Genomic DNA, 12,714 nt, shown 5'->3' with positions numbered 1-12,714 from the left:
ATGTGTGAATTAGCAGCAAGGTCTGACATTGTTATTTCAACGATATTGGACCATTTGAAACATATGGGCAAAGTAAAGAAGCTGGACAGATGGGTACTGCATGAATCAAACAAGCATCAGAACAAAATAGTCTCGAAGCTTGCCTTTCTTTGCTGTCATGACATAAAGGTGAACCATTTCTACATATTGTTACATGTGATGAAAAATGATCCTTTTTGACAATTGTAAGTGTTCGGCACAACGACTGGATAAAGATGAAGTGCTGAAACACAGTACAAAACCAAACATTCATCAGAAAAAGCTAATGGTGTGTGTTTGGTGGTCCAGTGCAGATATTAGTATTATTCACTATAGCTTCATGAAACCTGGTCAGTCGATTATCGCAGACGTCTACTGCAACCAATCGGATGAAATGATGAGGATGCTTGTGATTAAGCAGCCAAGACTGGTCATCAGAGACAGACCAATTCTCTTGCAAGACCACATATTGCAAAAAAAAAAAAAAAACACTGCTTAAACTACAGAAGCTGGATTTGGAAACTGTCATCCACCATATTCACCAGACCTTGGACCAATTGACTACCACTTCTTCCTGGCTTTGGACCACTTCTTACAAGAAAAAATATTCAATTTTCAACAAGCTGTGGAAAATGTCTTTTGTGATTTCATCACCACTGGCTCCCCAGGCTTCTTCGCTGGCTTAAACAAGCTTCTGTTAAGATGGCAAAGCTGTGTCGATAGTTTAGGCACATACTTTGAAAAATTGTACTGCTTTCTGTTTTAGATATAATAAACTAAACTTCTGATTAGAAATTGGACGTTTCATATTTAATGACCTAATTCTTATTTTAAGGTGAGGAAATTTAAGATGCATAAAAGTTCAATAATTTACTTTAACAAGTATGGCAAAGCTAGCATTCAAACTCAGACCTACACTACTTGACTTCCTCTCTTTTTCTTAAAGGATGTATAGTATTCTATTAAATAGATATACTATTGTTTACTTAACAAATCCCATTTATTTGGTTTTTCCAATTCATAATCAAGGCTTCAGTGAACCTCCTTGTATATAAATTTTAAGTATGTTTTTTATTGGTACATAACATATATACCTACAGAAAAGTACATAAATCCTAAGTGTAACATTTGATGAATTATCAAAAAGTGAATTTAACCATGTAACTACCAACAAAATCAAGAAACAGAACAGTATCGGCATCTCAGAAGCCTCCCCATGGCACCTCCTAGTTATCTACCCCACTTGCCTCCCCAGAGACCTGGTATCTATAAAGAGCCCACCACATGTGGGAGTTCATTAAAACAAAGCTAAGGATATTATAAATCAGGTATATAATTTAGGCCAAGACTTAAAACGACACTTGGTCACAACTAAACTACTATCATTTATCTACCTTAGGGAGGAGTATTTTCTTGGATATAAAGAAGTGAGGGAGGGAAATCAAGGCAGCAGGGTGCAAATGTGTTAACAATTAATATTACAGAATGTCTCAAGGCCTAGGGGGTTTTAAAGGACAAGAGACTATTAGGTTTCCAGTTTAGTCAGGCTAGTGACTCCCAGCCCTGATGAGGGGGGAGGGCCACGAAGTACCTGAGAGTTTTCCCTTGTTCACGTTCCTTTCTTTCTGCTCTATAATTTTATGATAATAAAATTAAGAGGAGCTGGCATTTACTGAACAACCATGACCTGGCAGGTCCTTTATAGATATTAGCTCATTAAATCCCTTCAACAACCCCGTTTTACAGATGAAAAGAAATGAAGATTCAAGACAGTGAAGTAACCAGCTCAAGGTCACCTTGCTAATAAGTAAGCTAGCAAAGATGAGAACTCCTATCTGTCCAACTTCAAAGCCTGTCTCCCTTCTGTTATAGTCTGCTACCTTCCCTTCCCAGATTTTGCTAGGTTACAGACAACTGATTTCTTAAAGAAGTAACCTCTGGGTAGGTGAGCTGGTACTGAAATAACGATAACAAAAGATGTGAGTCAGAAACCTTGAAATTCATTTTATGTTTCCAAGTCTCTCCTTCCCTGTGGCGATAGAGCCTACCATTTTTTCTGGTTACCCACTTTTCTTCTTAATTTAGTTTGTTTCCTCTTGCTCACTGACAACATACTTTTGTCTACAAGTTGATAAAGTCACTACAGGAAAGCTAAAGCATTTGGTTACACAGGTTATCTGGCATCCCTTCCGACAAAAGAAAGATAGTCTGCAGGTCCAGGTCTAAATTTAACCTTGTTCCTTTCTCTCTTTCATCCTGTGTCCTTTGTTGACACTGATTTTCAAATGTGTACAGGTAAATTCAAGAAGGAAAAGATTCTCGTGTGTTTAACTGAGGCCACTGTTACAGGTTGACCATATACACAAAGATTATATGTCTCATATGTCACCCGTGACAAAATTACCTATAACGCTATTAAGTTCTTAAACATATAATAAAATGTACTGCAACTAATGTTTTTTCTTCTTTTTACTTTGTAAACACCAATAGGTTTGGGCTAATAGTACAGAGAGAGAAAAAAAGAGAAAAAATAAATTTCTTTCAACTATTTACTTTCCCATTTGTATCAAGTCTTCTATAAACTTAACATCTTACAAATAACAAAGAAAACTCTGTGGACACTATTTATAATTCATGTTGTCTGATTTGGTAAGTGCTTACCTTGACCAGAATTATATATTGCTTTTACAGACTTCTTTACTTTCTGTAGAGCTGTTCTATCTTGGTCTAGAGCCTAAAAGAGAAAAAAACAAGGGGGAAAAAAGATGTTGGAAAGTTTTGTAAATTAAAAAAAAAAAAAAAAACCCACAATAAGAAAAACTCACTCATAACTGCATTTGTTTTGCTGAGTACAAAAGCAACAGCAAACTGACATATTTACTAGCAAGGAACCATTTCAGAGACTGAAGTGTCCAGAATTTGAGTATTTATGTTTTAAGGATAAATGCAGAGTCATTCCATCAATCTCAGTGTCATAAAATGAATAACATGCTCATTTAAGTCAACTATGATGCTAAGCTATGCACAGGAAAGAAAATACAAGACACCTAAGAAATCCTAAGGCTTATTTCCTTCTCTCAGGAGTTTATGATCTGTTAAGGGAAAGAGGCAAGCCTAAGACATGAATGGTATAGTACCCAGGGAACAGAATATATTTTATCACCTAATGGTAATTTCTGCAAGAAAAAAACATTTAAGAGGGTGTAATAAGTAGGAATGACCTGAAAAGTTTTTCACAGTGCTTTTAAGTTTGAGGATTTCTTTTAGTGTTAAAAAAAAAAAAAAAAAAATTTAGCTATGACATACGGCAGTTTTATTTTTAAAACCTGTTGACTAAAAAAGCATAGTCATGGAAAATGCTGCCATGATGCTGGTAAAGCTTTAAAAAATGATTTCTTAGATGATGAATCAAAACAGCCACATTAATCTACCTGCGCTACAAGTTGGGGGCTTCCAAGGGTCTACTGCTGTTCTTTTTTTTTTTTTTTTTGAGACAGTGTCTCACTCCATTGCTCAGGGTACAGTGCAGTGGCATCACAGTTCACAGCAACCTCAAACGATCCTCCTTCTTCAGCCTTCTGAGTAAGTGGGACTACAGGCACCCACTACCACACCCGTCTAATTTCCTCTATTTTGGGCAGAGATGAGTCTTGCTCTTGCGCAGGCTGGTCTTGAACTCCTCATCTTAAGCAATCCTCCCACCTCGGCCTCCCAGAGTGCTAGGATTATAGGCGTGATCCACTGTGCCCAGCCTGCTACTGATTCTTAATCTACGTGCTGGATACATAATTGTGTTTAGTTTGCTAAAATTCAGCAAAGTGTACACTTAGGGTATGTACTCTTTTCTGTATATGTATTACACTTCAAAAACAAGTTTAAAAAGGGGTGTATTTAAAATATATGGCACTCTGAATTAACTTCTCAAAATAACTTCAAGCCCCTCTCTGCTTCCTCAAGGGTCTGGGGTGTACAGACTGGGGACCTTTGGATGATGTGCCAAGATTTGGAGGGCATGAGCAGTAACAGTAATATAATAAATTTGTACACAAAAAATTTTAAAACATTAAATGTGCGCTCACATCTATTATTACATCATCTAAACACCTCAGAACTTAAGATGAGAAAACTGAAGGGGGTAAACGCAATGGCAGAAGGCACCCCTTCTTCTGGAAAATGGTCTTTCCTGCCATTTTGGTTCAGCTACTGTTCTCTAGACATCAATGGCTGGCCAGGTGGGCACCAGACCCATATTGGGCTCAGAGTCCTTCCTAGAATTTCTGGGCTTGGGAACAATGATCACAATGCTCAGTCTCTTTCTGGCCATGTCAGCCTGAGACCAGCAGTGGTTCTGTTTCTAGATGTGAGGAAGAATCTGGCCAGAGAGAATGACATTAACAGAGATAGAGTACCAGAGATCACAGGTGGAGAGAGTCTGTGGCATCTCAGTCCTTGCTTCCAGTTGTCCCCAAAGCATATGTCATTGCTAACCTTCTTGCAGTCTGTGTACATAAGACAATAAATTCCCTCTGTACCAAGCCAGTTGAAGTTGGGATTCTACCACTTACAAGCACAAATCCTAAATAACATAAGAACTAACATTTATGGAGCACTTACCACACATCAGGTATAAATAATGCTTGTTATATAAGACATATCAATTATGTAAATATATATGCTTTCAATTATCTTATCTTTTTGCACTGTATCTTTACCAAAACCCTGTTAAGTATTATCTTCATTTTTCAGACAAGCAAATGCAATAAGCCTTCAGTAAATATTTCTAGGAAGGGAGGGAAAGAAAGATTAAGTAACTTGCCCAAGACCACAGAACCAGAAAATACTAATGTCACATTTCACACTAATATCTACCAAGTCCCAAAGCACAGGCTTTGTCTACGAGGATGAAAACCAAGGTTTTCAGATGGCAGCTGATTCAATGCTATTTCCACCATGACTATCACTTACATTCCAACTCCATAATTTTGTCGCAGCTATGGACCACCTGTACTTCTGTTTAATATTATTCTTTAAATCCACTCATACCTTATTTAAAAAATTAAATAACTACATTATAAAGAGCTACAATCAATGGAAAATGAAGATCACTTACCATTAATAGAAGATACCCTGAAAATTACTATATCCCTCTAACTATATAAAATGCTCCTCTGCTTAGCGCCTCAAGCCATCTAATATACCAGTCACAGTGTATATCATGCTTAAGGAAATGTTTTACCAGTTTTCAGGGAAGATAAAAATTTTGAATTATTGCAAAGATTTAAGATTTGTACTTTAGAGAAAAGAGGGAAGATAACTAATATTTATTAAATGCTTGGTATGAACCAGAAAGTGTGGTAAGAAGTTTACATGGATTGCCTCACTTAATTTTCACAAAAATCCTATGAAATAAGTACTATTATTAAATCCATTTTATAGATGAGGAAACAGGAGCTTAGAAAGGTTAACTTGTCCAGAGTGGCAGAGCTGGAATTTGAACCCGGGTCTTTGACAACAGAGCCTTATCTCCTAACCACTACCCAATTCTGCATTCCAGTGACATCTGTGATGAGCTGAAACTAAAAATAGAGTCAGATCATACGGAAGGGAACTACATACCAGTTTTCAGAGATAAATCTGAGTTAAAAAATTACAAGACATTTAGGTTGCTAGGATAGTATGAGGGAAAGAAAATAATGCACACAAGCACTCACTTAAGAGATTGAATCCAATGGGTTTATCTTTCGATGAACTGTTTTCATGGCGACACTAAAAAAATAATTCTCATCATTTTTATATGCATATTATTGCCTTTTTTCCCCCCGGATGAAAAACCTTGGGCCACAGAGAAGTAAAATAGCTTGCCAAGTGTCACACACCATGTAAGAGTAGAACTAGTCTGTGCTTTTTCAACTATGCCACCTATGTGTTGAAGAAGGCACGTTCAAGTTTCCTCTGGATCTTAACATTTCTTAATTATTTTCTAGAAAGGAAAAAAAGCTCTGTTTCTGTAGGAAAATAACCTATTGGTTCAGCTTTGGGAAATGATGACCACATAAGGATGGTCTACTCAAGAGAAGTTAATGAGTGTGCTTTTAATACCCTTGCACATTTGGAGTTAACAGCTCCAAATGAGCAAAGGGAGATGGAAGATTTCAACCATAACATTTTATGAAACCATCTACTACTTCCTTTTGGGGGGTGGGGAGCTACAGTCTCAGAACTTTTGTTAAATGTTTTACCAACTCATCTATCAACTGATAGGATGACTTTCAAAGGTTATCAACAGCATTCCCATTTCACAGCTACAGTCAGTTAAGTCTGGGTGACACTTACTAATATTTTTAAGCTCTGGCATTTGGCCACTGACAAAAAGAAGCCACATCAGACACACTTTTAAGAGCCCCATCTTTTAGAGAACCAGGGGATACTGTCCTTTAATCAAACAAGGCTCCCTCTAGAAATAACACATCTAAACATACTACAAAATTTCATTCCTGTAACTGCCAAAAAACACTCGTAGTGACATCCTTTGAAGTGTCATATACGTAAAATTAAGTAAAAGCTAGGAGAAAAATGGCAGCTAATATAAGCTATAAAATTATTACCTCTCTCAAACCATTAGAAGTATAAAATATGTACCTGCATTTCTAAGTATGTATCTGCAGCCGAACAACTCAAAAGGTTGGAGTGGGGGAAAGAAATGAATTTACAGGCTCATGCCTGTAATCCTAGCACACTCTTGGAGGCTTAGGTGGGTGGATCGCTTGAGGTCAGGAATTTAAGACTAGCCTGAATAAGAGTTAGATCCTCTCTGTACTAAAAATAGAAAAAATTAGCCGAGCATGATGGAGCCCACCTGTAGTCTCAGCTACTATGGAGACTGAGGCAGGAGGCTCACTTGAGCCCAGGAGCTTGAGGTTGCAGTGAGCTATAATAACACCACTGCACTCTTAGTAAGGGTGACAGAACAAGACCCTGTCTCAAAAAAAAAAAAAATTAATCAATTAAATTAATTAAATTAACTGAATCAATTAACAAATAATAGAGAAGAATATGCTCATCTCTAATGATAGAATAACACCTTACCTGTCTAGAATTTTGCAATACAGCAACATTACATTCTCTACATAACTGAAAAGCAGGAATGTTAATCTAGGAAAGTACTTTTAACCTCAAGATGGAGACTTTTTACTTTTATTTCATATGTAGTCCTAACAAGTTTAGTCATTTGAATTCTAGGCACAGTGAAGATATAGACTGTTGCAAATTAAAGAGAGACTGCTGAGAAACCACACTGATGGAAGCATTATGTGAGAGCTGGCAACCAAAAGGATTTAGAAAAATTATACCAACTGGACACAAGAATAGAAAATTCCAACAGTCTGAGGCCAGTCAGGGTAGGACAAAGGACTTTCGTACCCCTCCAGGCCAAGTGGTATAGTCACAGTAGAGTATAAAAACAGATGTTCTCTGAGACATCCATGAATCTGGGACATACTTGTTTCCATCTCTAGGCATCTGCATCAGCTGATTGCTCTGCCTGGAACTATCTTCCCCCAAGCTCTTTGGATAACTGGCTCCTTCTTCTGTCACAGGCCTCAGACTGAAAGCCCCTTCTTCCAAGAGGCCTTCTTTGGACACCCTAAAGTAGTGTACACATTCAGCCCACCCAAGGGTTACTCTTGAATACATGTCATGCTATTTTTCCCACAGTGCAACCATACCCTAAAATGATCCTGGTCATGATTTATTTACTTTTATAGTATTTACTGCTCTCTAAACTAGAAGAATAAAAGTTCTGCAAAGGCATGGATCTTGTATAACCTATTCATGGCTGAGTTTCCATTCTCAGTGTCTAGCAGATAGCAGATACTCAAAAATGCTTATGAAATGAAGCAACAAATAACTGAATACATGAACTCCTCAGTATAATCAGCTCTACAAAAAAGCATGCAACATTAAGACTTGCCCTGAAATTAGCTGAATAAAATAGTTTTAGATTCAGAAAACATGGCCCTCTGTAATTCTTCCCCTAACAGTTTTGAATAGCCAAAGTTTAAATAAGTGTATACATATACAGTCTTACATATACAAGAGATATGACCATACAGTGCTGAAAGTAATTGTTTAACAGGATGGACAAAACTTATACATTCTAAGTGAGGTTTTATACCTTAAAATAGTTATTTTGTCAACTTTAAAAACATTTTATTGAAACATATTTATGTTAACTAAGCAATGGCAATACTATTGACACTATTCATTTAGATTTTCTGGGCCAGCACAGTGGCTCATGCCTATAATCCTGGCACTCTGGGGGGGCCGAGATGGGAGGATCCCGTGAGCTCAGGAGTTTAAGACCAGCCTGAACAAGAGTGAGACCGGTCTCTACTAAAAATAGAAAAATTAGCCAGGCATTGTGGTGTGTATCTGTAGTCCCAGCTACTCAGGAGGCTGAGAGGCAGGAGGATCACTTGAGCCCAGGAAATTGAGGTTGCTGTGAGCTATGATGACAGCACTGCACTCTAGCCAGGGCAACAGAGTAAGACTCTGTCTCCGAAATAAAAAATCAAACAAAAAACAGATTTTCTAAGTCTGTGGCACTTTCTTTTCAACATACTGAAGTAGGAAAAACTGCTCTTATTATGGATAGATTTGATTTTTGAAAATAACCACAAGCCTTTGGAGCTAAATCTTATGAATATTCTTATAGAGACAGGAAACAGTGCATGAAAATAAAATAATAGCACAGAATTTCCTAGAAATATGCTGTGGTAGACAGGAATCACACCTACCTTCCCAGGGTTCTCTGAGCCTTCACTATGTTAATACACACTAGTGGCTAGCACAAAGCCTTGCACAGAGCAGGTGCTCAAAAAGGACTTAGCTATCATTACTCTCACCTCTGTAGAGCATTCTGAGAGAAAGTCCTGAAACACTTGGAGAAGGGACAGCAAAACATCTCTGAAACAAGTACTCATACCAAAGTGATTAACAAATGACATTTTTACTCACTTGGGGAAAAAAGTGCTTCCATTTTATTGCTTTATGGTATATTCAGAGAGGTCTTCTCAAAAATGCATTTTAATAGATGCATTTGTCCCATAATTACCACAATGAAAATGTTCTTTTTAAGGCGGTACAGGAGCAACATATGTAACCTACAATTCTGTATCCCCCATAACAAGATAAAATAATAAAAAAAAATTCATTAAAAAAAAAAAAAGAAAATGTTCTTTTTAGATGTGTTATTTCATTAATAGGGAAAGCAAGGGAAGACTACTTTGGCCTAGTTTTGGCTCAGACTCCGATTGCTTCAGCCTTGGGCCTGCTGGTTTCACGCTACCCCGACAGGCGGAAGCAGGACTACAGAGCAATGTGTTCAGGCTTCAGTAAGGACTGGATGTATGATAACAATCACTACATCTCCAAGATGAAACAGGGACATAACGTTCTGGTGCAGCCTCACAACCTAATCACTTAATTATTTATCCACTGTAATGCCCCATATGCTAGGACATATACATGTATAATTATAACATGAAGGTATAAGCTCAGAAAACAGTCCAATGTGGTTGTGAAGAGAGTTGTGGATAAAGGAGCCGGAAGAAAGTACGACAATGAAAAATGTAAATTACCTCAAAAGAGGGGAGAAATACAGGCAAACCACGCAAGTGTGTACCACAGGCCTTCCCTATCGTTGGGTTCCATGGTGCTGACCGTGGGATGTGAGCATCCACGGATTTTGCGCATTTTGGAATCTCTGGGGTCCTGGAACCAATCCCCTTGGGATATTGAGAGACAACTATATTTTTTTTCTGAGGATCAACAACAAACTTGGATTCTTATATCATTTTACTCATTTATCCATTAAGCACACCAGGCACTTCAACAAGCACCGGTCTACATGTGAAAACCAAATATTGCAACTCGTGACACTTAAACAGCTACATGCTACTTCCCACAGCAAAACAATAAAACCATTTGCTAAAATAAATGAGAAGCCTGGCACTGCTTTTGATAGGATTGATAAAGAAAGTTATTCATAAAATATTAATTCTTACTAGCCTGGGGGTTTATCCACGCTTCTCACATCATTCCACCCTTCACCTTGTTTTTTAGGTTTTAGGTACCTGTGTCTCTTTCCTTAATCAACTAAAAACTCTATTAAGACAACATATATGTTTGTTTCTTTCTCTACACAGAAGCCACTTAGTATGAATTTGCTGACTTGAATGAAAGGATCAATCACACACGCACACACTCTGGAGGAGGAAAGAAAGGATGAATGAATTCACTGTTCAAATAAAATCCAGTCCTCACTACTGCCTGTAAGGCCCTCTGTGACCCAAGTCCTCTGCCCTCTGACTTCTGTTCCTATACTCTCTACTACTCATTATGTTCCAGCCACACCCACAATCTTCTACACCCCCATCCCCCTGCTCCTGTCCCACCTCAGAGCTTTTACAACTGCTGACCTCTCTGCTGAAATGCTTTTCTCAAAACTCTTCCCCCGAATCTAAGGGATCTGGCCTGTGTCTTCTCTTTTTTCCAGCATTTGGTTCAAATGTCATCTCCTCAAAAGGCCTGTCTGACCACCCGACTCCCCATCGCTCTCCATTCATTACCCTCTTTTACTCCCTGTATAGCACTAACACTCTCTGAAATGATCTTATCGGTGAGCTCCTGCATTTACAATCTGTCTTTCCCACTAGACTGTAATCTCTCAAAGCAGGTGCATCTGTCCTATTCATGGCAACATCACCAGCACTGAAAACAGATTCATAGCAAATGCTTAGTAAATATCTGTTAAATTAATTTTAAAGACTTGTGTTAGCCAATGATCTAGCTGGAGGGCTGAAACAAGGGTGTGCAGATCACCCTACTGTAACTTTCTGATCCAGACTAAAAGGCCCCAACATGTAGCACGGTATCAGACCTATAGAAGCGCTCAGTAAAAGCTGACCAATGAACAAGCAAACAAATGGGTAATGACAGAATGAATACTTTTCTTATGTTTGTGTCTGACATCTGAGGACCTACCTGCAGGTGGTTTCAGGAAAACTGTGGCCTGAGTATACTACAGGGATATGTACCCCCTCTGACCCTCTCCTATACTAGTGAAGATGGTCCCAAAACCTCCTGACTACTTGAAACTAAAACAAGAATGCCCATTTCCGGGGACTGCAGAAGAATTCAAAATGGCTATGTGGGTATGATGAATCTTGCCAAAGCAGATTTATCCTCTCACCTGAGAGGGTAAAGGCAGTGGCCACAAATGAAATTAAAACCCAACTAGCCTGAAAATATTCCTCATCATTTCTCCCATATAGAATTATCTTTCTATGCATTCATTCACCCAAGAAACATTTACTAAGCAGTGGTTATGGATTAGGCAATAAGGATACAGAAGTGAATAAAATGCAGCCTATGTGTATGCACACCTTTGGAACAGCATGGGGTTCCAGAGATAACAAAAAGAAAGGGAAAAGGAGAAAGAAAAGAAGAAGGGAACTGACACTAACGGTGCCCAGTGTGGGCCAGGCATTGCTCGGGTCCTCTTCATCATCAACTCCTGCAATTGTGGAGGAGACGAGGTTCATGGCACTCAACCTTACACTCTCCTTGGAACAAGTAAGGAAGGAAAAGAGAGGTAAGGAAGCAGACGTGAAAGACAAGTCGAGGCAGAAAGTAGAGCAGAAACAGGATCTGGAAGTACAGCCCCAATTACATCAGTTTGAGGAGTTGAAGTGTGGGGTGCTAAGAATCATCCTGTGTGACAAATTATACAACACCAGCAGTTACCAGAGGGTTCAATCAGGCAGCAACAGCCCAGAATACTTGCCCACAGAGGAAGGAGGACAGGCAACAGCAGCTTATAGGAAAGGAAGAGGTAAAGATGTTATCAGTTGTTAGTTTCAAGATTAACACGAGTTGAATGAGGCTGCTATGCAAGGGGAAATGACCAAGCCAAAATAAGATCTGATTTGCATAACGCAGCCAAAAAATGGAAAGTTGATACCGTTACCCACAAATGAAGGATGTAAGCTGTTTATCTGTGTTGTTTTAGACTAGAAGAATTATCCTTAAGATTCAGATTATTCTGCGTTCACAGAGATTTCAATCAGAAACATTTAATGTAGTCTAAGGCTGCGGTTCCCAACACCTGGTCTGTGGAGCCAGGTGCCACCAGAGAGGTGTAATGCTGTGGTCACGAACACAGGCTTTGAGGCCAAAGAGACATGCGTCACTTTCTGCTTGGCCAAAGAGAAATTTGACTATGTCCTGTGTTACCAAGGTCAAATTAGTCTCCCCCTATGATACTAATGGCACTGTTAATGTCCTCCTCACACAACACCTGGCACAGAGAGATGCTTGCTCCTTTTCCTTCTTTCCCCAATGGTCTCAGATTCTTATCTGAGCTCATTCTTGCCTCCCTTCTCCACCATACTGGAGATGATCATGATTATAAATGACAATGTGTCACTGTCATTAATCTTACATAATATTATTTAATCCTCACAGTAATTTGTGAGAAGGTTCTCATTATCCCTGTTTTAGAGATGAGAAAATTGAAGATCAGAGTGGCCCTAAATCATGTAGCAGTAAGAGTAGAGCCAAGATTCAAAACCAGGTCTTCCTGTCTTCCTGATCCTAAGGCCTGTATTTATAACCATGTTGCTCTCCAACCTTCCT

The 12,714-nt window shown here is 38.6% G+C and overlaps 1 protein-coding gene across 4 annotated transcripts in view; it reads right to left on the bottom strand.

Moving 5' to 3' along the window:
- The window catches only part of ASAP1 (ArfGAP with SH3 domain, ankyrin repeat and PH domain 1), a 272,495-nt gene that overhangs the window by 147,739 nt on the left and 112,042 nt on the right, over window positions 1-12,714 (bottom strand). For all 4 annotated transcript variants that reach the window (XM_069465971.1, XM_069465972.1, XM_069465974.1 and 1 more), the window contains one exon: window positions 2,680-2,752. In XM_069465971.1, the coding sequence (XP_069322072.1) occupies window positions 2,680-2,752 (73 nt within the window). The remainder of the gene's footprint in view (window positions 1-2,679; window positions 2,753-12,714) is intronic.

Source organism: Eulemur rufifrons, chromosome 3 (assembly GCF_041146395.1).
Source record: "Eulemur rufifrons isolate Redbay chromosome 3, OSU_ERuf_1, whole genome shotgun sequence".
Taxonomy (NCBI): domain Eukaryota; kingdom Metazoa; phylum Chordata; class Mammalia; order Primates; family Lemuridae; genus Eulemur; species Eulemur rufifrons.
This window is presented reverse-complemented; position numbering and strand designations above follow the sequence as displayed.